The sequence below is a fragment of the Globicephala melas genome, chromosome 2, assembly GCF_963455315.2.
Source record: "Globicephala melas chromosome 2, mGloMel1.2, whole genome shotgun sequence".
Lineage (NCBI taxonomy): Eukaryota > Metazoa > Chordata > Mammalia > Artiodactyla > Delphinidae > Globicephala > Globicephala melas.
The window spans coordinates 90,614,657-90,641,295 of record NC_083315.2 but is presented as its reverse complement, the minus strand read 5'-3'; the positions used below and the strand labels follow the sequence as shown (position 1 = coordinate 90,641,295).

The 26,639-nt window shown below is 38.4% G+C and overlaps 1 protein-coding gene across 10 annotated transcripts in view; it reads right to left on the bottom strand.

Moving 5' to 3' along the window:
- The window catches only part of TP53BP1 (tumor protein p53 binding protein 1), an 89,155-nt gene that overhangs the window by 27,563 nt on the left and 34,953 nt on the right, over positions 1-26,639 (bottom strand). For 5 of the 10 annotated variants that reach the window (XM_030842724.2, XM_030842728.2, XM_060294368.1 and 2 more), the window contains 8 exons: positions 25,337-25,466; positions 24,450-24,544; positions 21,633-21,838; positions 12,640-13,966; positions 8,248-8,367; positions 7,275-7,478; positions 3,817-3,874; positions 1,863-1,955 (listed from right to left, as the gene is read on the bottom strand). In XM_030842724.2, coding sequence (XP_030698584.2) covers positions 1,863-1,955; positions 3,817-3,874; positions 7,275-7,478; positions 8,248-8,367; positions 12,640-13,966; positions 21,633-21,838; positions 24,450-24,544; positions 25,337-25,466 — 2,233 coding nt within the window. Of the gene's footprint in view, positions 1-1,862; positions 1,956-3,816; positions 3,875-7,274; positions 7,479-7,655; positions 7,676-8,247; positions 8,368-12,639; positions 13,967-21,632; positions 21,839-24,449; positions 24,545-25,336; positions 25,467-26,639 lie in introns of those variants that run through there. The other 5 variants (XM_030842726.2, XM_060294369.1, XM_060294366.1 and 2 more) reach the window with 5 other exon arrangements.

Sequence of the window (26,639 nt, the reverse complement as noted above, 5' to 3'; positions counted from 1 at the left end):
GCCACAAATACTGAAGCCCATGCGCTTAGAGCCTGTGCTCTGCAACTAGAGAAGCCACTGCAATGAGAAGCCTGTGCACCCCAACGAAGACCCAATGCAACCAAAAATAAAAAATAAATAAATTTTAAAAAAAACAACAACAACAAAAAACAGCTGGATTCTCAGGCCCTTGTTCTACCAAGGTTGAACAAAAATCACCAGCATCCTAGTCTCTCTATTTTAAAACAGTCTCTAGTGGGAAGCAGCTGCATAGCACAGGGAGATCACCTCGGTGCTTTGTGACCACCTAGAGGGGTGGGATAGGGAGGGTGGGAGGGAGGGAGATGCAAGAGGGAAGAGATACGGGGACATATGTATAACTGATTCACTTTGTTATAAAGCAGAAACTAACACACCATTGTAAAGCAATTATACTCCAATAAATATGTTTTAAAAAAAAGTCTCTATTTTAAAATAGGAAGGCAATACGATGCGATCAATTAATTTCCTAATTGCTGGGTCAACACCATACCATTTTTGGAATAAAACAAGGTGGCATTTCGCCTAACAAGCCTCCTGATACAACAGAGGATATCATCTGGGCTATCTGATTCCCAAAAATACCGACAAGTTCACATTTAATCATCAGAATGTCCAATAAAAGCACTGACATGTTTCTCTTAAATATTTCTATCAGTAAGGAACACAGAAATTATGTTGCAGGGAATTCCCTGGCAGTCCCGTAGTTAGGACTCTGCACTCTCATTACCGAGGTCGTGGGTTCAATCCCTAGTTGGGGAACTAAGACCCCGCAAGCCACGGTGCAACCAACAAAAAAAGAAAAAAATAAATTATGTTGCAAATAACACTATTAGGAATATACCTGTTGACAAAACATTATTATATTCCCTAATTACAAAATCATTGATTTCTAGAGATAAAAGATTCCACTTCATAATGATAATACAAACTTATTCCATTGCCATTACTTATTTCGCTATACTAAATATAAGAACCACATATTCCAAACAAGATACTTTTCTAATAGAGAAGAAATACTTTGTAATTCAAAAAATTTTTTCCCACTTCAGAGCTGTTCTAAGAGATGAAGGAGTAAAGAAATTATGGGAATTTTTTAATTCCATCGAGTCTGACAAACTTTAAATTTGAGATGTTGAACATCTATCTCAGTTTTGCCATATGGGAAATTAAAGAGAATAAAAAGTCTGTTAAAAGTAAATGTTTTCGGCACTTCCCTGGTGGCGCAGTGGTTAAGAATCTGCCTGCCAATGCAGGGGACACAGGTTCGAGCCCTGGTCTGGGAAGATCCTACATGCCACAGAGCAACTAAGCCTGTGCACCACAGCTACTGAGCCTGTGCTCTACAGTCCACGAGCCACAACTACTGAAGCCCACGCGCGTAGAGCCCAGTGCTCCGCAACAAGAGAAGCTACCGCAGTGAGAAGTGTGTGCACAGCAATGAAGAGCAGCCCCCGCTCACCGCAACTAGAGAAAGCCCGCGCACAGCAACGAAGAAGACCTGACGCAGCCATAAATAAAAGTTAATTAAAAAAGTAAACATTTTCAAACTAAGTAAAAGGAAATAATCTTAGAAATACAGAATGATATATTTTCATAAGTTTATGAAGACTGAATCATTTTAAATTGATAGAACTGGCAGATAAAGACAAAAATCTATATCTATAAAATATTTAATAAAATTTCTGACATCTTATTTATAAATCCACCTAGAATATGTCACAGTCCCTCAGATAAAAGAGTAAGCTCAAGTTCACAAAACAGTAGCAGTATATTCCAGATTTTGCTACCAACCATTTTGTGAATCAATGTAGCCCAAAAGATGCTATGAAAATAATGCTTGCCTGATGGGTACAGAGGGGGAATCCTGACTTCGAGCCTCATCCTCTTGCGGGGCTTCACAGACACAGCTAAACGCAGACATGGTCTTCTGGGGACTAAGAAACAAATTAAAGCAATATACTGTGTTAGTTCTGAAAGGAATAGTACCTCTGGAAATTATCCTTTTAGGCACAGAGAGAATAAAATCCTTTCTCTGAATCTGAAAAATCTGAATACCAAATATTTGATGACATTAAGGAATCAATGTCAGATTTAAAAGCATGATAGTAGTACTGTGGTTAAGTTCAAAGTAAAGAATTCTTATCTTTTAGAGACAGCATTGAAATATTTACAGATAAAATGATATAATGCTAGAATTAGCTTAAAAATAATCCAGTGGAGAGGAGAGTGCTGGAAGTATTTATAAATGAATCAAGACTAGTCATAAGTTGGTAATTTTTGACACTGGGTGATGAATATATGGTAGTTCATTATACTATTCTCTTTACTTTTGTATATGCTTCAAACCTTCAATAATGAAATGAGTGAGAGAGAAATAAGATGGCAGCAAGTAATCTGAACAGTGCCGTTACAGACAACACTTAAAAACAGCGGTACTGCTTCACCTAAATGCAGAGGAAGCAGTGATCATTTAAACTGTGCTACGTGCTACAGAGCTTACTTTAAATGATTTCTTATGGTGAACCCAATGGTAAAGTAAATAGTCAAAGATTCTTAAAATCTAGATTCTCATATACAAAATTTGCTTCACAACAATACCAGTGAATCTCATTCCATGATCCACCAATCCAACCCTCTGCCTCAAGTTTTTCCCCTATTTTTCCATCCCTACAGTCCATCCAAAGGATCCAGGAATCTTCAGCAGCATATTCTGTTCTCTCTTAGCAAGCACATGTACAGACTAATAACAAGTTGTGTCGGGTACACAATTCTGTTAAAACCAAAGAGATTTCTTCAACATTATCAGTAAAGAGTCTTCAACTGAATAAGGATTCAAAGGTACTTATCTTTCAGATTAAATATGCAAAAACTCAGAAAACAACCAATCTCTCTAGACACAGCTTGGTACAAATCAAAGGATTCAGATGGGTCAGAAACTTCCAACTAAGGATCAAATTTAGTCTACAGACAAGCAGGAAATTTTATTTTTAAAAATCCTGATTTCTCTTTACAAATTTAAAGATTTGGCAGCAGTAGGTGTGCATGGTAATGACCGGCTGGAAATGAGCAAGGGCTAACCCCCCCTTTTAAATGGGACACACGTTCAGCTGGCCATCATCGTCAACATTTTATGCTCTTGCACCTAGCCTGCGCTTTACTTACGTACAGTACCTGTCTAGCCTGATTTAAGAATCCTCACTTATATTTCAACAACCGCTGGTAGTATTTTTCATACTGGATGACTCACACCAGAAACCAATGAAACAATTCTATTCTCACGGCCACCAGATGGCAAAGCTTACCACCAGAGCCTCAGGATGGGGTCATACTCATCCTCAAAGCATTACAGCATTCATGACAAAGCAAAAATAACACTTCAAGGCTGTAGCTAATTTGGCAGGCAGAAGAGAAAATGGCCTGAGGCTATGGTGGCGGTGGGGGGGGGGCAGTGGCGCTGGACCGTAAAAGGGAAAAGGTCTATGGCTATCTCGTTAACCCTGTTTCCTCACCAATAACAAAAACAATCTCAATCTCACCCACAGAAAAAGAAGAAATGGCACTCCCACATGAACAAAAAGGAGAAAGGGAAACACCATTAAATATCTTATTCTAAGTATAGCAAAAGCTTTATTAAAGTATTAATAAGAAAGCCTAGGGTTACATTCAACACACTGCTAAACCCTTTATGCTGAAGTTTCATTTTAAGTTTTTTTCCTCTCTTGATAAATTATCTTCCCCTCATTACCAGTGGCTTTGTATATTAAACTCCTCTAAATAGCAACCAGCTCTGGTTACCTGGTAACAGCCTCAGCAACAGCAGTAGATCCATTTTTTCTTTCACCAGTTGCTGGCTCTGAATAAAAACAAAAGCAAGTAAAGAAAGGAAAGAGAAACAGAACTCAGTATCACACCTTAAAACCTTCTCTTAAAAACCTGCTCAAACCCAATGATACTCTAAAATAATGCTTGGATTTCAGAAGCTTCTGAAGGCCTCCTTTCACTAAAACATAAAAAATTAATAATAAAAATGAAAAATAAAAACCTGCTTTACTAGTATTTGCAACAAATAATAAAAAGGAAATGGGTAAGAATAATAAGTGAACATGAAAAGACTCATCATTTTTTTTTTTTGCGGTACGCGGGCCTCTCACTGTTGTGGCCTCTCCCGTTGCGGAGCACAGGCTCCGGATGCGCAGGCTCAGCGGCCATGGCTCACGGACCCAGCCGCTCTGCGGCACGTGGGATCCTCCCGGACTGGGGCACGAACCCGTGTCCCCTGCATTGGCAGGCGGACTCTCAACCACTGCGCCACCAGGTATGTCTTTCTGACTTCTACCAATTTTCTTTCAAACTTCCTACAGAAGACTATTCAGTTTCTCCAGAAATACAATATAATGAATTACTAAGTAGTAACATTTAAAAATGAAAATGAAACTTCTGAATCTCAATCCATCTCTTCTCATACAAGTAAAAAAATTATGTAGTAAAAAAACACAAAATTAATAAACAAAAAAATTTTAATTTAAAAATTTTAAAACAAATTAAAAAAAATTCTAAAAACGTTTATTAATCTGAAACTAACACAACATTGTAATCAACTTCAATAAAATTTTTTTAAAAAGGAAAAACTTTAATAAAATCAATTATGTAGGAAAATGTCTCAGGTTCATGCACAAATTTTAAACAGTGTACAGTTTTAAAAGAACCCATACATAGAAGGTACTCAAGTTCTTCCCAAAGTGCTTTTGGGATAGATATTTGAAAAATAGAACACATTTTCAAGAAAGAATCTGTAGCAAAAATTAAAGGTCATACTGAAAAGAATCCCATAGTCTCAAAGCAATGCTACTAATGCCTAGGGATTAAAATTTGTTCATTTACAATTCATTCCAGCCTTAGAGAAAATAACAAATATTTTTAAACATTTCTAAAATAAGTCATAACCCAATATAATCTGAATAGTCCATCAAGGAGGCAGCTGAAGTTTGGTGGTTAGAGCACTGGCTCTGATACAGAAACCTGGTTCAGGCCCTGGCTCTAGCACTTAGCAGTCCAACCTGGGGGTAAACTTCATCTTCTGAGTCAGTTTCCTCATCCATAAAATAGGGATAAAAAGGGACCAACACGGGAATTCCCTGGCAGTCCAGGTGGTTAAGACTCTGCACTGCACTTTCACTGCTGTGGGCCTGGGGTTCAATCCCTGGTCTGGGAACTAAGATCCCACAAGCTGCAAGACCAACCCTCATAGGTTTGTTGTGAGGATAAAATGAGGAAAACTGTGAGTATGGTGCCCGATTATCAGGAAAGGTAGGAAAATTTACTAATATGGTCATCTTTAACATTTAGCTCCATTTAAGGTCTTCCCAATTGTAATTTCAAATCTAAAGATTCAAAGCTACCATGTACTCTCTCTTGATAAGTCCTACTTGATTTCAGAGAAGATGACAGTAAGGATGGAAACATGAAATACTTTATTTCTACTGAGTTTCTAATTTTCAAATCAATAAGCACTGAGAAACAGAATAGCACTATAATTCAGAACCAGACTTCTGGGTCTTGGAACTACTTTGAATTCAGGCTACTTTATTTACTAGCTGTGTGACTCTAGAGAACATGCCCAACCTGTCTGTGCCTCAGTTTCCTTAGCTGTAAAATGAGAATAACAATAGGATCTACTTTACAGGTTTGTTATGAGATTTAATGAGCTGTACATGTATGGAATATATGCCTGGCATATAGTAAGAACTCAAAATATATTAGCTAAAATTTCTTTTCTTTGGTCTCAGAGAATGAGAAATCCTTATTCAAGTCCATTCACTCTATCTGTGGTCTTTGAAAGCTCCCCTTCCATCTGTCTCTCAGGGGTCTCATTTTTAACGCATCTCTCTTTTGGAGATTTCCTTTCAATCTATAAACCTGCTCAGGTATCCCTCGGTCTAAAAATGAAAAAAAAAAAAAACAAACTCCTTCAGTCCTGTATTTCTCTCTAACTTGCCATATTTTTTCTTCCTTTCTCACATAAACTTCTCCAAAGTAGAATACATTTGCTGCCTCTTCTCCTCCCCTTCACTCCTCAATTACCTTCAGTATAGCTCCTACCCAAACCACTATACTGTAGTAGTTCTTGCTAGAGTCACCAAACGGATCCTAATTGCCAAGTCCAGTGTACATTTTCAGATATATCTTACTAGACCCTCACTTCTGCATATAACGTTGTCTTCTTTTAACTCTCCTTCCCTTAGGCTTCCATGGCGTTATACTCTCCTAGTCCTCTTCTTGGAATATTCCTCTACAATCTCCTTTATAAAACTTCTTCCTCTTCTAACGCCATTAAACCACTTTTACAAACTACCTAATGGAAGAATTATAAGCTTTAGAGTCAGATGGATCTGATTCACACTCCAGCTCCACCTCTTACCAATTACTGTAACCTCAGGTTTAAAACCTCTCTTAGTCTCAGTTTTCTCACCAATAAAATGGAAATAAGGATATCTACTTCAGAGTGCTATCATGAAAACAAAATGTATATATAAAGTCATTCTATATTTTTTCCTCTCTCTTGCTTCCATATTTAACTGGTCCCAAGGTCCTCTCTATTCTACTATTCATCTCTCAAATTCATCCCCTCACCTCCATCCCCACTACTAATGACCCCACTTCCTGGTTAAAGACTGCATTTGCCAGGCAGCAGAATAGAAAATGGGCAAGGAAAGGAATGATGAACAAAGGCACAAATTTTTCAAACATTCAGCTGATCCTTTAAAAAAAGCAAATCTGATCATATTACTCCCTTGCCTAAAATTCTTCAGCTGTTCAGCATGATGTAAAAGGCCTTTCAGAATCTAGTCCCGACTTTGCAGCCATTCCCTCATACCTTCTCTGTATTCTAGCCATACCAAACAACTTGCAATTAATGTGGGAAATAGCTAACATAAACCTACAATGTGAATCCACAATCCTAAATTTTCTACCCACTTCTGAACTCCTTCTGATTATGAAAACCAATTAGTTTATATAGACACAAGTTTAATACAGAGATACAAGCAGTACCACGGAGGTTACAAAACAGAACATCTGCAGTAACATTAACAGTGACTAGCCTAAAACAAAGAATTAAATTCATGAGAATAAGACTTTACAAATACATTTATAATTATAAAAGTATCATCATTAAAACTAGAAGAAAGATAATTAATACTTCCAGAAGATGTGGAGCTACTAGTTACCCAAGATTAACACAAAATAAAACTTACTTTCCAGACTAAACTGCAAAGACTCTTCACTCGCCTCAGTCTCAGGACTGACCAATTTCATTCTCAGACACAATTGATCACCCATTTCTGGGGCAGCCCCAGAATCTCCTTTTTCATTCCCAAGCATGGGGTCATTGGTCTCCACCATGCTTTCAGACATGACATCACTGGTTGCTATGGTGCTTTCGGGATAGTTGTTAATACCTGAAAGAAGGGAGGCAGGGGGAAGGAAGGAAGAAAGAACACTAAAATACAAATATGAAAAATAACAATTCAAGGTCATCAATTTGCCTGTTTGGCTCCATAGCTCTGCAGGATTGAAGAGGATTCCTAGGATAGATCCTGTCACAAGTATCAACAACTACGCACTAATATTGACACCTGGTCTTAAGAAGAGCAACAGGATTCAGTTCCACTTCTGCATCTGGACAAAGGATGCTGCATGAGCCCTCAGCCAACCCACATCTGCCAGCATCAAGCATAGGTAGCAGGAGACTCCAGACGGCATGATTGTTACCTCCCAGCACTGACTAGAGAAAACAAATAGGTTAATGTAGAAGACTACCAGCTGCTTCAGGGAAGGAGGATCTAAATTTTCTTCCCCTGTCAAGCAGCAGACTGATTAGCCAAGGTCCTGAATAAACAGTACTTCTACCCTACCTGCTACCTCTTCCTCATAAAACAGCTCTATATCATTGCTTAGCACTCAGAGTCTATGGCCTTGCAAGTAATAGAATAAAATCTTTATAAATATTCTTTCTTCCTTCCTTCCATCCTTTCTTTCCTTCCTCTCATCACTGCTCAACATCTCCTGGGAGTAAACTCACGGAATCAGACACCACAACCTTATTCTTCCTAAGACAAAAATCAATCTTATCAGGCAGGCCCAACTCCTGAGATATAAAAGAATCACTGGCATAAAGAATGATATCTCAAATTCTGCTTTAAACATCATTACATTTTAATCACTCACCAATAGGAGTACTGTGTCTCTTGGGCTCCAATTTTAGATGCCCAATAAGAGGTGGAGTTGCACCAGTCAATGGTGGAATAACATCACCTTCTTTAGGCAAGGTAAAATGAAATGGAGTTTCTGGAGAAAACAAAAAACAAAACAAAACAATGATAAACAAAAAGGAAACCAAAACAGAAGTATAAAAAAAGCAAAAGTGAGGAGAACTGCAAGAAATATCTCAATTATTCTTTTCCTTTGCTCTCAAATTCTGCCTCATTCCCAACCCCCCTCACCAGGCCTCTCAACCAATTTCCTACTATTTTCTCTGCTCTCTGTACAACCATCAACAGGACTGACACAAAGTAGACAACCAGGGGCCAGGCAAACAGAGGAAGCCCAAAAGTTTAGAGGCCTGAGGAACATGGGGTCAAAAGGAACAGAGAAACATCTGAGCCTCAAGACAGTAAGTACATATGGGGATACTCAGTGATACAAAGTTGGATAGTTTCAAATCTAGACGTTTTAATTTTGTGTAATGCTAACCCAAGGAGTTAATTTATAAGCTTTAGCAATCTGTAGGATTCTCTATGTTAAAATCTGATGTTAATACTTAAAATTTACAGTCTACTCAAAGAGGTGACAAAGGATTTCATGGGCTAAAGCAGGGGTCCCCAACCACTGGGCCTGCTAGGAACCGGGCCGCACAGCAGGAGGTGAGCAGCGGCAAGCGAGGCTTCATCTGCTGCTGCCCGCTCCCCATCGCCTGCGTTACCGCTTGAACTATCCACCCCCCCACCTCCGCCTTCCGCCCCACCCCCCACCCCATCTGTGGAAAAACTGTCTTCCAAAAAACCGGTCCCTAGTGCCAAAAAGGCTGGGGACCACTGGGCTAAAGGACTTCAAAATACTCATTGGTTCTAACAGAAATCATCTGGGTTTCACAGTTCAGCAGTACTGACCAGCATTTCACTCTAGGCCACAGCGGTAGTGTTCATATCTAAATCTCTGTGCAATGGTAAATCTCATCACATATATGAGCATCTCCACTGTACACATTTTGGTTAGTCATTATTAAATTAAACATTTGTCAAGAAACAAAACTTTACTTTTTAACTAGGTCTCAGTTCCAATTTCTAATCAGAATTAGCAAATTGCCAAAATCACATTTTCTGATTTCCTAATTATCTCTTTTAATAAAACGACTAAGTTGGGGAGAATAAAAGAATTACTCCAGATTGCTGTTCTTAAACCTGACAGATGAAAATTTGTACTTACTTTCCTGGAATGGCTCAAAATAACTATAATCTGGCATACCCAGTCACTATTCCTTGTGAAAACAGTTTGTCTAATGTGCTTCCCAATATCGTCAAGCAATTCTCCAATTCCCAGCACACACTTAGCGGGTGTCCTATGAAGTTAACTCAATTCTGACACTATCTACCCAGAGGTAGCATCAGATCCCACAAGTTAAAGGCTCAGTCCCACAAGACTGCCCTCACTTAAGACATCAGTCAGAGTCCGGGCTGTTACCTGTGCTTCTAAGCAACTGGCTCTACACTGCAGGTTCCCATGACACTTTCCTCACGTTCCATTAATTAGCTAGAGCTACTTATAGTACTCAGAGAAACATTTGCTTACGTTTACCAGTTTATTATAAAGGACACAGATGAACAGCTATATGAAGAGGTACACAGGGTGAGGTCCAGAGGGTTCTGATAGCAGGAACTTCTGTCTCCCTTAGAACTGGGATTAGATACCCTCCTGGCTCATTTATCAACCAGGAAACATCAAATTTTGTTGTTCAAGAGTTTTTATAGAGCTTTAATCCCCACCCCCACCATCGAGGAGGTTGGTGGGTGGGGCCGGAAGTTCCAACCCTCCAATCACTTTGTCTTTCTGGTGAACAGCCCCATCCCTGAGGCTATGTAGGGAAGATCCCACCCTAAATCACCTCAATAGCATTACTCAGGTGTGACAGAAAGGGCTTAAGCTTATTCCTATCACTTAGGAAATTACAAGGGTTTTAGGAGCTTGGTGCCAGGAACTGGATGAAGACCAAATATATTTCTTATTATACCACATTTTTCTTCTTTCATCTCTTCCCATTCCACTTCCACCCTTCATTATCTTTAATATCAAGCACATCTTGATATTTTTTCTTCAAAATCACAAAACAACAACAAAAAACATCTCTTACATCTACATGAAAGAAAATGAATTAGCAACTTGAAGGGATGAAAAGAGAAAATGAATGGACTTTAGAAATAAAGGATGAAAAGTACACATGCACTGCTAAAGAAACTGTGAAAAGCAGAAGTGGAGAATCTCAACGTCATTATCTGAATGGCAAAGAATTCCACCATAGTTATAGCAAAAAGAAATGAGTTGATAGCTAAGCATTCATTCTCTGGCAACTCCTTAAAAAGCAAGTCCTTTAAGTTAATAAAGAACTTAAAAAATATACAGAAACTAAAATTAAAAAAAAAAACCACCTCACAAAGCATCATACGTTCCAAAGATATATTTTATAGAATTTTCATTCCTGGAACAACCACCTATTCTGCTCTCTTGACAGGAACCATCCCTCACATTATGATCGACCATTCAGACTTTTGAAAATCTGTATAAAATCTCTAAGTACATCCTTCTACGTGACAAACCATAATACGCAAATGTAATATGCAAGCGTTAATTACAGAAGACTATTTATGAAAAGTTATCTTAGCGCCACTGATCTAACACATCACTAAAACCTAATGGAAAATTGGCTCTTATACAGGCAGCACTGCCACTACCCTTATCTGGTCTTCAATGCCTCATTCCTGGACTATTACAACAACCTATCAATTACCTTGTCTGCCTGAAGTCTCCCCCTTTCCCCAACCCACGATTCTTTCTGTATAGCAACCAAAGCAACCTTCCTGTAAAACATGACTTAGATCGACAACAGTATTTAGATGTAATGAAATTATAAAAATCTTCAATAATATAGAATATTAGGTCATTCAGACAGTTCTTTACCATAACTCAACAGAATCAGAGAAACTATATCATACAGTTTTATAGTAGGAAAAAGCATAGACTTGGGAATCAGGAGACCTAAGTTCTAGTTCCACTTCAATCATTAACTAGCCACATGACTTTAGGAAGAAGAGACTGAACTCAATATCGGCTAACTTCCTTTTCAGCTCTAACATTTCTCATTCTGAAGAGGAAAAAAAATATTCATGAATATAAAGCCTAATGAACAGGGGAAATTTTGAGATTAAAAAAAGTACTACTAATAATCACTCCTAAACAAGAAGTATAAACGGGACTGTTCCAGGAACGCCGAAAGGTATGATCACCCATACTGATAGCGATGGTGTTACCTAAATACTGTTTCTCATTTCCATATCCTTAGAAGCTTGCTTTCTTAAGTCTGTATTTTGTTTTTATTCTTTTGTTTTTGGAGTTTGCTTTGTTTACTTATCAATTGATTTATGGCTGCACTGGGTCTTTGTTGCCGTGCATGGGCTTTCTCTAGTTGTGGCAAATGAGGGCTACCCTTTATTGCAGTGTGCGGGCTTCCCATTGCCATGGCTTCTCTTGTTGCAGAGCATGGGCTCTAGGCACACGGGCTTCAGTAGTTGTGGCTCACAGGCTCTAGAGCGCAGACTCAGTAGTTGTGGCACACGGGCTTAGTTGCTCTGCAGCATGTGGGATCTTCCTGGACCAGGGCTCGAACCCGTGTCCCCTGCATTGGCAGGTGGATTCTTAGCCACTGCACCACCAGGGAAGTTCCTGTTTTGTTTTTAAATTATACTAACTTTGGACATTCAGAAAGTTTGAATTCTTTTCAGCTAATGTCATACATGACATTCTAGAAATATTTCAGAAAGTAATCTATATTCTCATTCTTGACTTTATAAAGAACACAAGCTAACACCTTTCCCAGTTTAAGGTTTAAGATGTATATATGTTGAACCAAATTTAGAAAGTTTACTTAATGCCCATAAGGAAGAAACAATCCAGAGAGTTTTGAATATGATTTAACTGTGTAAGGTAATCAAAAAAGATCCCTGTACTACAAAGCCACTCTCAAAGTATAAAAATATGGAACAAGGTTTGAACCTAAGTAGAAAATACCAGATTGGTACAATTTCTAAATACTTAGAAAATTCATGTTGATTACTCCTGAGTTATAAAGCTGATAAAAACCTCAACTGCTCTCTGATTCTATAAATAATTACAGCTACAAAAGAAAAATACAACCCCAAATTTTAAATATCCCAACTATTATTGGTTGCTCATAAACATAAATCCAAGTTAATTTTCAGCCCTGATGTAATAAGCATGTGGTTCTCTCCTACCTTCCATTCCAAATTATAATTTGGTTGGAAACACAGAACAATTTGTAATCACACTTACCACTAGAGCTTTCACAGAAGCTTTGTGAGGCATGGGCAGAGGCTTTCTCCAGTGGCTGGGCCCCTACACCTGAGTCCAGCTGCTTTGTATTAGCCATTTTTGAGTCTTCCCTTAACGTGCTAACTGTTGTCTCTTTTGGTTGGGTCTGCTGCATTTCCTGGCCAGGTCCTGGAGCATCATCTGTTCTCACTAAAGTCAAGGGAGGCTGTGAAGAGTCTGCCTCTACAGGTTCTTTTTCTGCAGTCACTGATTTCAGATCTCCTTCATATTCTGCACTCTTTTCTTCTTGGGTATCCGCTCTATTCTCAACACATGGTTCTATTTCTGGAGCATCATCCTCCCACAGCTGAGAATCTGAGCATTTTTCCACTACCTCTAAAGGTTCAGAAGAAACATCAACTCTGGGAGATGGTTCCTTCACATCTACAATGACAACACTCGAGTCCTCTGAAGTAGCTTCTTCCCATGCTTCCTGATCCTTATGTTCCAATTCTTGGTCAAGTACTGGAAGCTTTTGGGGGGAATCAATACTAATCACACTGGTTTCAACTTCCATAGCTTCCTGGCATTCTTGTTTGGGGACTTCCTTTGGAAGACCCAGCCCCTGGGACTGAGTTTCAGTCAGAGAAAGGTGCAATGCAACACTCTCCATATTTTCTTCTTTGGGCTCCTCTCCTTGACTTTCACAAGGAGTCTCAGGGATTTCTTCCACCTCAGACCCTGAAGACCCCTCCTCTGGATGATGTTCTTTAAGTTCTATAGCTTCCTCCTGATCTAACACACTAGAGAGTGCCTCAGATCGAGTAGCTGGAGAGGGAACTGCCTGACTACCTGAATCGCAAGTGAGATCAATACAAACGTCTTCCGCCACAGTTTCTTCTCTGCCTTTGCAACCATCAGCTAAAATACTAATGTCGTCTCTGCTTTCTGTGTTAACCCTCTTTGTTTTATCATCATTCTGATTCAGTTCTACTTGGCCATCTTGTGCTGGATTAATCAGGATACTATCATTTTCAGCAAGAACAAGTTTAGAATTGAGAACTGGAGACATGGGTTCAGTATCCTCAATCTGTGTGCTTTCTCCATCTTCATCAATCCTGTGAGAACTCAAGCTTTCTATCTTTGGGGACTGACTATACTCACTTGTAGAAAGCATCAACTTACAAGAATCCCCTGTCAAAGAAAGCCCAAGATCCTCAGAGGAATTCTTTGGTTCAGTCTCTGAAGTTTTAGAATACTCAACAGTCAAAGATGAACTATGCAAACCTCTATCCTTCTTCTCATCATTTGATCGTTCTTCCAAACTTGGAGATGGAATGAAAATGTCCTAGGGAAGAACAAAAAGACACAAATAATCATTTTGTCATAATCGTATTTCTTTTATATCTAATCCTTCAATTCTAAAATTTCTAAATCAACTACGCAAGAATTTTAAAACTCTAGGGCCATAATCACCAGTCTGTTCATCAACACAAGTCACTGTTTAATGATCTTCTTGTGAATCACTGATCTAGAATAAGCACAATCCAAACAAAAACCTAAAGGTATTAACTTAGGTAGGAAGACACTTAAATTTAACTGTATACCACTACTAAAATCATGTCATACACTGTATCATGGGCCCTCAATTATACAGGAATCACGTGAACATATGCCTATCAATTATACAGGAATCACGTGAACATATGCCTACACAGTCCACTTCGGTTCTCACAAAGTGGGAATATATACAGGCATAACTCAGAGATACTGCAGGTTCAGTTCCAGACCACCACAATACAGCAAGTCACACAAATTTTTAGGTTTCCCAGTGTACATAGAAGTTATGTTTACATTATAGTCTATTAAGTGTGCAATAGCATTATGTCTTTAAAAGATGTACATACCTTAATTAAAAAATACTTCATTGCTAAAAAAATGCTAAATGTCATCCGACAATGATGGATTGCCACAAACCTTCTATTTGTAAAAAATAAATTATCTGCAAAGCACAATAAAGCAAAGTGCAATAAAATGAGGTATGCCTGTCCTTATTTCACATCCCACTTTCAAAATATGCTAGCATTCATAAAGATGTAAAATTCAAAGTTTACAATAATATTAGTCAACAGATACCACTACATGCCAACAAGGAAGGCTGAAGGTAGTAATACATCCTGTTGGTGAGGATGTGAAACTGTCATACACTGCTGGTGGCAATGCAAAAGCTAGAGCCACTTTGGAAAACAGTTTGGTACTATCTTCTAAAGTTAAACATACATTAATATTACCATATGACTCAGAAATTGTACTTGTAGGTAATTAACCCAAGAGAAATAAAATCATATGTCCACACAAAGATGTAGTATGCAAATGTTCACAACAGTATTATTCATAATAGCCCAAAACTAGAAGCAACCCAAATGTTCATCAATTGGTGAATAAATAAATTGTGGATATCTATATTACAGAATACTACTCAACAATAAAAAGGATTAAAATATTAAAACTTGCCAGAATATGAACGAATCTCAAAAATATGCTAGGCTAAAGAACTCAAACACAAAACACCATACACTTTTGATTCCAATCATATGAAATTTTTTAAAAAATTTTTGGCTGTGTTGGGTCTTCGTTGCTACACACAGGCTTTCTCTAGTTGCAGTGAGCGGGGGCTACTCTTCATTGTGGTGCGCGGGCTTCTCATTTCAGTGGCTTCTCTTGTTGCGGAGCACGGGCTCTAGGCACGCGGGCTTCAGTAGTTGTGGCTTGCGGGCTCTAAAGCGCAGGCTCAGTAGCTGTGGCACATGGGCTTAGTTGCTCTGCAGCATGTGGGATCTTCCTGGACCAGGGATCGAACCTGTGTCCCTGCATTGGCAGGCAGATTCTTATCCACTGTGCCACCAGGGAAAACCTATATGAAATTCTTGAAAAAATAAAACTATAGTGACAGAAGGCAGATGAATGCTTGCCTAGGGTAGAAGAGTGGATGGGGGCAAAGGATCATGAAGAAACTTTTTAGGGTGAGGAAACTGTTCTGTACTTTGATGGTGATGGTGGTTATACATTTGTATACAACTACCAAAACTGATCAAACTATACATTTAAAATGGTGTTATTTTATGTAAATAATACCTTAAAAAAAAGAAAATAACCCAAAGCTAAAATATGTTTTTATGTAAGAATTTAATTTGTTATTTTGCCTAACATAAATGCTGTAATGCTCTAGACATAGCTGGTAAGGCATTCATTTCCTATTTTTAAGGGAATGAGGAATCAAAATAGGTTGCCAAACATTCTGTATATTCTATAACTTCTGGTATTTCAATGTCTGGTGTTACTGTTTACACTTTTAGATTATAAAAATAGTCTTAAATTTCAATCTGCTCATATACTCTGAGGCATGACTGAGTATAAATTGGTTCAACACTTCTAATGGCAATTTGGCAATACACGACAACAGCCTTGAAATTTTATATACCCTTTAGTCCAATAATTCCAGTTCCAGGAAATTATTTGATGAAAATACACTGGGATTTAGCTACAGTGCTTGCTGTTCAGTACTAAAATTATTATTTGGAAAAGGAAATAATATAAAATATCTTAAATATCCACTGATAGGAGATTCATTTAAAAATTATGATACACCTACATGATGGAATACTTTGTAATTACACAAAATTGTAGATGAGTATTTTAAAATATAGAAAAACATTCAGGCTATGAATTAAATAGAAAAGTTTTTAGTTAAAAAAGTATATGAATATATATTTTATTGTGGTCTATACATTTTTATATAATTTTCATTTTTTTAAGTTAATAAATATATACTATTAAAAAGTTATGAAAAACAAAACAAAAAAGTTATGAGCAGTTACTTGAGACAGGATAATTGATGATCTTATTTTCACTTATCTGTATATTATACACACTCTACAAGAAAAATGTATTTACTTTTCTTGTAAAAAATAAGTCATTTTACAAAGGCTTATAGTTAAGACATTGCTAATAAAATTATAAATACCTTTTTAAAAGTCAAACTCATAAAATAACCACTTTAAAGTGAATATTTACAATGTGCAACCACCACCTCTATCTACTAAAATGAAAATGAAAACATTTTCATCACTTCAAAAGGAAACCTCAGGGACTTCCCTGGTGGCACAGTGGTTAAGAATCCGCCTGCCAATGCAGGGGACACGGGTTCGAGCCCTGGCCGGGGAAGATCCCACATGCCGCGGAGCAGCTAAGTCCGTGTGCCACAACTACTGAGCCTGCACTCTAGAGCCCGTGAGCCACAACTACTGAGTCCGCGTGCCACAATTACTGAAGCCCGTGTGCCTAGAGCCCATGCTCTGCAACAAGAGAAGCCACTGCAATGAGAAGCCCACACACCACAACAAAGTGTAGCCCCCGCTTGCCACAACTAGAGAAAGCCCGTGCGCAGCAACGAAGACCCAAAGCAGCCAAAAAAAACATAAATTAAATAAATTAAAAAAAAAAAAAAGGAAAGGAAACCTCATATTCATTAAGCAGTTGTCCACATTCTGAATATGTTTTAAGTGTTATCAAAGTAAATACTTACGTAATATCTTTTACAGAATTTTTTCAATATATGTATAATTTCAGTCAGCAAAGTAAAACTTCAGGGGCTAACCAGCCTATCAATAAGCTGTACTTCTTAAGACTGCCTGGATCTAGCCTCCGAGTGTCTGGCCCCTAATAATCCACAGCGCTGAGGCTCCCTGAAGGCCTAGTCAGAATAACGAAGTTAAGTGAAAAAACCACCTCAGGGCTCTGGATAAAGACTGATGAAGAACTGTCAGGACTTCGTTCAATGAGTCAACCAGTCTAGATTCAACAGACATAAATCCATAGTATCCAACCAGTCAAAAACTGGTCTCACACACACAGAGTTTAGGAGCCACACAAACAATCATCTATACTCTGACTTGTCATCCCCAAATTAATATGTATATCAAGAATGAGAAAGTGTTAAATATCAAACTATTTTCTACTAATCCTCTCCTCAGCCCTCACATCCTGGTGAAGGGTCGAAGAGGCTATGAAATTAACAAATCTATTAGGGAAAAAAAGAAAGAAATACATGGGGCTTCCCTGGTGGCACAGTGGTTAAGAATCCGCCTGCCAATGCAGAGGACACGTGTTCAAGCCCTGGTCCAGGAAAATCTCACATGCCGCGGAGCAACTAAACCCGTGTGCCACAACTACTGAGCCTGTGCTCTAGAGCCCACGAGCCACAACTACTGAGCCCACGTGCCTAGAGCCCATGCTGCGCAACAAGAGAAGCCACCACTCCCACTCGCCGCAACCAGAGAAAGGCCGCGTGCAGCAACAAAGACCCAACACAAACAAAAATTAATAAATAGATATTACAACATCAAAATTAGGTTCACTTGGACTTCCATAACCCATCTACAGAAGAAATAACAGATGTGCAAAGGTGAGTCATTAAGACTAACATGTGGGCTTCCCTGGTGGCGCAGTGGTTGAGAGTCCGCCTGCCGATACAGGGGACACGGGTTCGTGCCCCGGTCCAGGAAGATCCCACGTGCCGCGGAGCGGCTGGGCCCGTGAGCCATGGCCACTGAGCCTGCACGTCCAGAGCCTGTGCTCCACAACGGGAAAGGCCACAACAGTGAGAGGCCCGCGTACCACAAGAAAAAAAAAAAAAAAAAGACTAACATGTAAGGAGTTTGATACATAATGAAAAAAGTATGGAACTTCCAAATAAAAACAGTGGATTTAATACACACATTTTAACTCTCTTCCAAAATCTCACTAAGCAATGGTAAAGGGATTTTTTTTTTAAATGCATTTTCAAGAAAAAGAGAACAGGGATTTCCCTGGTGGCGCAGTGGTTAAGAATCCGCCTGCCAATGCAGGGGACATGGGTTCGAGCCCTGGTCCAGGAAGATCCCACATGCTGCGCAGTAACTAAGCCCATACACCACAACTACTGAGCCTGTGCTCTAGAGCCCGTGAGCCACAACTACTGAAGCCCGTGAGCCTAGAGCCCGTGCTCTGCAACAAGAGAATCCATCGCAATGAGAAGCTCGCGCACCGCGAAGAGTAGCCCCTGCTCACCGCAACTAGAGAAAGCCCGCACGCAGCAACTAAGACCCAATGCAGCCATAAATAAATAAATAAATAAATTTATTTAAAAAAAAAAAGAAAGAAAAAGAGAACAAAGAACAGATAACCACAATAAAATTTTGCAAGAGTGGTCATTCATCTAGCAGACTAGTGAAAACTGAATTCCTAAGACAGCAGTGGAGAAAGCTAAGAAGTAACCCAAATTATACCTCAGAACTACCATGTCCCAAAAAAGATTCAGGACTTGGCAGTAGCCCAGGTAACTCTGGAAGTGGTGATGAGGGTAGTGCTAAAAACAGGAGGAACACTGGCTGGAAATCTATTTAAGAAGCAGTTTAATCCCCAGATTCGCTCTTCCTGACCCTCCTCTGCCCTGGAGAGGGTAAAACAGAGCATCCCTGAACTGGAGGAAAAGAGGCACAGTTATCAGAAAGTACCAGACTGAAAACAGGGAGATTAAATGAAAATTTACATATTCAATGGAACCTGCACCTGCCTCTCAACACCCCCAGTCCTCTTCCATCATAGACTTCTAAAGCAATGGCAGACAGGAGGGAACGTGAACAAGACAAGATAAATCAAGATACTGACATTAGGGGACCCCAAAAATGGCCCTGCATATCACACTACAGTAAATTCCAGACACATGAAGCACTAACCACCAATTCAGAACTTCTAATCAGTTTTCTGGGATTTCACTCTTAAAGCAGTCAGAAAATCAAGGATTATTATCAGACTCTTGAGGAAAGCCTCTTTAAAAGTCAAACATCAAAACTACAAAACTAACTAAAATCTATTTGAAGAAATAGTGACTATTGCAGGGAGAAAACTTCTCAGAAACTATTACTAATATCATTAAGGAGATAAGATAGTATACCCATGAAATGACAAAATGCTATTTTTTTTTAAAAAGGGAGAACATTCAAGGAAAAAAAAGAGTATAGAAATGAAAAATCCAAGAGTAGAAATTAATGTCTCAGAGAAAGTTAAAAAATGGTTGAACCTGGCAGTTGCACTCCTAATTATACACAAGAAAAATAAAAATACACATCCGCGCAAAAGCTTGCGCACAAATGTACACAGCATTATTTATAATAGCCAAGAAGGGGAAACAACCCAAATGTCCATCAACTGATAAATGGATGAATAAAACGCGGTATGTACATACACAGTATTATTCAGAATAAAAAGGAATGAAGTTCTGATACATGTCAGAACGTGGATGAACTGTGAAAACATTACAGTAAAGAAAACAGTCACCAAAGACTACATATTGTACAATTCCACTTATGTGAAATGCCCAGAACAGGCAAATCCATAGAGACACAAAGTAGACTAGTGATTGACTAGGGCTGGGGGTGGGGGAAATGGGAGTGACTGTTAATAAGCATGGGGTCTTTTGTTGGGGGTGGAGGGGGAGCGTGATGAAAATGTTCTAAAATTAGACTCTGGGGCTTCCCTGGTGGCGCAGTGGTTGAGAGTCCGCCTGCCGATGCAGGGGACACGGGTTCGTGCCCCGGTCCGGGAAGATCCCACATGCCACGGAGCGGCTGGGCCCGTGAGCCATGGCCGCTGAGCCTGCGCGTCCGGAGCCTGTGCTCCGCAACCGGAGAGGCCACAACAGTGAGAGGCCCGCATGCCGCAAAAAAAAAAAAAAAATTTAGACTCTGGTGAATAACTATACAACTTTGTGAATATACTAAAAGCCACTAGATTATACACTTTAAAAGGGTGAACAACACGATGCGTGAATTATATCTCAATAAAGTGAGGGTTTTTTTAAGTTTTAAAAAAAAATAGTTGAGGAAATCATCCAGAAAGTTAAACAAAAGGAGGGAGAGATGGAAAGTAGAACACAAAGTAATAAAATTACAAAACTATTCTAGGAATATGAATATCCGAACAATAGGTACTCCATTAAGAAAAAAAAAGAACAAAGGGGAAGAAATTAAATAATTAAACGTCCCTGAACTGAAGGGCTTGAGTTTCTAGATTGAGAGGGCTTACCAACACAATGAAGGAAACAGACCTATGCCAAGGGTCTGGAAGTTTCAGAACACTGGGGATAAAAAGAAAAATCTACAAGATTCCAGTAAGGAAAAAAAACAGCTCACATATTAAAGATCAAAATCAAACTGGCCACACTTCTCAACAGCAACACTGGAAGTCTGAAGACGGCAGAGCGATGCTTTCAAAAGTTTAAAGGAAAATTATTTCCAACCTAAAATTCTATACTCCTACAAACTATGAATCATGTATGAGGGTAGAAAGTATGCTACTAAAGAATGTCCTCCATCAAAATGAGGGAGTAAACCAAGCAAGAAGACACGGAGCCCAAGAGGAATCCAACACAAAGACAGGTAAGGACAATCTCCAAAGACAATGAAAGGGAGGTGACAGTTATATACCAGGAATAGAAGGCAATAGCACAGATTAGAACTCAGGAGGCTCCAAAAGTGGTTTCTCCAAAATGAAAAAGTTTGAGGCCCCTGAACATCTTGAAAGGAGATATTGACAACCGGTGGAGAGCCTAGGGTTGATTTAGTGAGAAGTTCATGCATTAAGGCAGAATAATGACTAATGCCCCCTTTCAATTTCAAAGCAACACTTTTAAGAAGTTAAAGACACAGTACAAATTATACTCCAATAAAGATGTTAAAAAAAAAAGACATAGTACAAAATTCAAACATAAAAAGTACATCAAGATGTTAGATGACCCTGGAAATGTTCTAAAACTAGATTCTGATAACAGCTGCACAATTCTGTAAATTTACTAAAATATCACTAAACTATACACTTAAAATGGGTGAGTTTTATGGTTTCTAAATTATACCTCAATACAGTTGTTTAAAAAAAAAAAGATGTTAGAAGGAAAAAACTTTTTCTATGATACTCACATGAGAAAACTCAGGCTGGGATGGAACAGGAAGTGACCCAGGAGTGAAGACTGGTGTGCTCTGAGATACCGGTGTTGAGGCTTGTGGTGATATAGTGGGCTCAGGTGGGAGAGGAGGGTTTTCTATCCCTACCCGTTCATCACCTTTGAGTTTCTTCTGAAAAGACTCTCCTCCTTCAGATAACACTGACATATCCATTGGCTCATCTAGTTTAAAATAGGAAACACAAATTGAGAAATAAGAACTCATCAATACTATTCATGTTCCAATACCGCTAATAACAATTATATTCAGATATTTTCATCCCTAAAAAAAACAGTGACCAAAAAAAAAAACACAGTGACAATTTTCAGAAAAGCTGATAGGTTAATAGAAGATTGAGTCCTGGAAATCTAGCAACACTTTATTCCCCTGGGGGAGGGAAGTCCACACTCCTAAAATACTCAGATATAGATTAAAATAGGGTTCATCTAGGGATACCCATCCATCCATATGATAGTAAATTAACTAGGTTCCTCTCAGACCCTTTCCTGATTATAGCTCAGTTTTCACATTTGCATAGGAACGCCCAGATTAATGGCACCTAATTTAACCACAGGCCTTGAAAGGCAGTGAACTTGTTCATCACTCTAAGTAAATATCTACATATTTATGAACTCATTTTATTTGCATTAACTGCTAAGTGCAGAGAGGTGGATGCCAGGACAAATAGAGAAGAAGGAAAAAAAAAAATCTATCAGTGACAAGCAGCAATGATTTATCAAAGAACAGAGTACAGGACACTAATCCTGAGACAAATTGCTCAGGAGGGAAACATAAACACAAACAAAATACAAAACACTGCTTTTCGTATAGTATCCTACCCACCTGTAGGCTAACAGGATCTTCCTCAGAGCCAGCCTAGCTTGCTAGGTATTTGATTCATCAACCCCTTTTCCCCTATCTTACAGCTTGACCCCAAACAGGCTTCCATTAGACCACTCTCACAAAGTACCTATGCCATTTAGTTTTTCCCTATAATCCACATTCATGCTACCAGGTACCCGCCCCACCTCCACCTCAATACCTACCCCTGCTGCTTAGCTTGGCCTCAAACGCACACTCCACTCTAATGCTATGTTCGGGAACTGATGCTATAGGCCTTTATTTCCCTACCACAGCTGTGTTAAGTATTTTCATTACACCTTTTGACCTTTATTGCCGTGACAAAGCACTTATTAAGGACTGTTCTAAGCACTACATATAAAAAGGCTTTAGGTTAATATTCTTAGACAACAACAGCAAAATACAAAAAACCATAGACAGTTGCACAGTTATGCACATATTAAGCAAATGCATTAAATCTAAAATTAACAAAGGAAAATACAATGTTACATAAAAAAAAGAACACTGAATCATATACATAACATGATCCCACTTGTGTAAACATACTTCTTTATATTTATGCATAGAAAACACTCTGAAAGGAAACACATATCCAAATACTAATTATATCTGGACTGTGGTATCACAGGTGATTTTTATTTTCTTCTCATTACTTTCCCATATGCTTTCCAAACTTTCCACAGTAAGTACTAATTATGTTTACAGTCAGGGAGAGAGCATTTTTAATATAATTACTTTTATATATCTTCAGTGTTCACACTACAGATAGAAAAAATGGTTCTAAGAATAAGCCAAACTTAACTTGCATTAACAGCCTTTTTTGTAGAATGGATTCACTTTTATTTTTCACTGAAGATATCACTAATCATGTTATGCTTAGAGTGATATTAGTCCATCTGGATACCTACATTGATTTCAAGAGAAAATAGCCAGACACAAACTCTGTGACAGAAGAAAGTCTAAGATTAAATTTTGTCATGGGTAAATGAAAACCCATGAGCACAGGCTCTGGAGGCAGCTGCCCAAGTTCAAATCCTGCCTCTGTGGACTTAGTTGTGAAATCTCTCTGTGCCTCCATTTTCTCATCTGTAAAATGGGGATAAAAATAACACCTACTTCTTAGGAATGTTGTGAGGATTTAAAAAACAAACAAACAAAAAAAGAAACAAACAGAAGAACCCAGAATGAAAGAGAAGCAAAAAGAACAGTGCCTGGCATAAAATAAGTGTTCAATAAATATTAGCTATTGTACCATTACTGATATATGAAAGAATGAAAAGGAAAAAAATCATGGAATTTATTGGAAAAGGCTTTGTAGAAGTAGGAAAAATTTAGAAATATCTTGAATGACTGGATAGGAGACTAGAAGAGAGCAAAAGAGGTTTAGATAATGACATAAATTAAGTAAAAAGAAAAACTTTCTTGTGTATAAAGTAATATAAAATCACTAGGTCCTCAAAGGAGGAAGGGAATTAAGCCAAAATTTCTACCACCTGCTCCTAATGACTCTTTGGCTAAAACTGCTTTGATAATAGCAGAAATAACCTATAAAGAGCAAAAGAAACAATTTTTGGTTCCCTCTGACCAGTAACATGCTATCATGTTGCTGGACACTATTAGGCCAATAGCAATAAAGGTCTTCATTATACTATTGATAATTCATTTGAGTTCAACTTGAACAATTTTCCCTTAAGGGTCTTTTCAAAAATTAAACTGCCAATAGAGAATTCTCAGAAGAATCAGTGCTAGAAGAGCAAAGAACTGAGGAAAGCACTTAACACTAGGCCACTCCCCTGAAGCTTAGACATGAGTCCTAGCGAATAGTTGAGGTCACAGTGTTCTAACATGTAAAGGAACAGTACACTTCACAAGGCAGAAGAAGTGCTGCCCCTCTTCTAACCTGACATCAACAGATAGATCAAGAGAGCTCACCTTTTCTCCCTTCTTGCTCTGTGGGACTGCTAGGAACGATAAAGGGGGTAGATCGGAAGGCGTCAGGGGAAGGAGCAACAAGGTCTGAGGAATTCCTTTATACAAAGAGAGAGCCACAGGTTATTTTACCACAGCTACAGCTTCGCACTTGCTTTCTACTTTTTAACAGCAAAAATATCTGTAACTCATTCAAGTACTTATTAGTGCTTCTCTCAAACAGCTAACCGACCTTGGTAGAAGAGCCATGAACAATACTTCAATAACTATTTCTCACACCACACATATCCAAAATTAGAATTAAAAAAAAAAAGATTAAGGGAAAAGTCATATGATTACAAGAGAAAGTAAATGACCAGACACAAAGACATCATGACTGAAAAGCAGGATGAGATAGTGCTAAAAAAATTAATTCATCTGCAGATTTGAGACAAATATTTACTCCATTTTTTGCCTATTATGAGAAAGATCATGTATATTCTTATTAAAAAAAAAAAAGCAACCTCTTTGCCCTAATACGGATAAAGAAATCCAACTACTGTCAACTCTAGCATAACCTCTTCTGCACCCCTATGCCATTAAATGGGAAGAACTGCTAGCCAAATGGAGCAGCAGGCAGCTTGTTTTGGACATGTAACAGTCTCTAAATAACTGGGCAGTTTCTTTCCTGGTGAAACCTTTGGGCTACAATTTTAAAATCTCCAAATGGGAAAGCAGATCTACCTGCCTTCGATAATTCCACTAAGTTCTTATTCCCCAAAATTCTTAAGCCTAGAGTTTACTTTTCAGTTTCAAAAAGACTTCTGGACTACCAACTTTAGCTCTTTCAACCTTAGCCTAAAACCATCAGGCACATGTTTCCTTGAAAGGGTTATTTTAGGCTTACTTACGTGGAAAGACTCTCCTGAACAAGAGACCTCTGACCAGAGAGCTGCAGGAGGTGCAAAGTGGTGGCAGGTGTGGAAGCCAGAGAACACCCACCTTCTTCCCTTGAAGGAGTACAGCAACCACCAGAAGCTACTGAGGAAAAAAAAAAAAAATTCTAGTTGCATTTACTTCTCATATTGACATTACTGAATTGTCAAAAAAACAAAAAACAAAACACACTCAGTAGTACAAAAAGCATAATATTCATATATCCACCCATGTTCCAAGAGGGCAGAAACTGTTTTCTAACTGCTGTACAATTAGTGGAATGCCACACTAACGCAAATCTTGAGTGACGATTAAACATCCTCTCCCTAATAAATTATGGGTTTCTTTAATAAACAATTGACGAAAAGAACTCCTTAGTCCTTTCTGTCATGATTAAAGCTTGGAGAAGAAAAGCCAAGACGCTTAAACCTCTCCTTGGCTGCTCTTCTTTCTAGTCAAGTTTCTATTGTAAGACAGCAAGCGAGCCCTTTATTCCAAGGTCTACCTAAGGTGAAGTAAAGCTCATGCCATGATGCAGATGGGAGAAGTCAAAACGATGTGCATGACACCTGATGATATGAACGCAACAATTTTCATGATTAGAACCTGGGCTCCTCAAAAGACAGAAAAAATACTAAAGCACAAGTAAAACGATATATGAGCAGTCATTACTGATTTATACTATGAAGAGGCTCCTGTTGGTCCCTTCTCCTTAGCAACAAATGAAGTATCAGCTGTATTAATTGCAAGAATAAAGAAATTTCTTAAATACAAACTTGTAGCTTTAATGAGAGACCAGAAAAGGTTTCTTGGTGATGCTCTGTATGTCCTGCACACATTCACAGCATAGTACAGGAGTATAACCTTCTCTTCCTCCCTACTTACAACCAATACATCATATTTTGCTGATTGTTACTGAAGCTTTCTGGCTCTGTGAGGTTGCAGCATGGGGCACTGGTGGGGGTTAATGAAAGGTGAAACAAATACCATTCTAGTCTTCTAAAGGTATTATATTCTTTCTGCTGGACCATAACTTCCTATTTGTGGCAGAGGAACTAATAAACAGATGAATAAGTGACTGTTACCCAGGTGAACATGAAATTCTTCACTTAATTATCATATTTAAGATTTGAAGACTTATGATAACAGAAATAGCTACTCTTTCCATAACATTAAATCTGCCATATTATTAGCTAGTATTCTTCAGTATCTCCATTTCCAAAAGAGAAAGAAAATTATGTTAACACACGCTAAATAGCAATTATTTCCAAAAAGTCC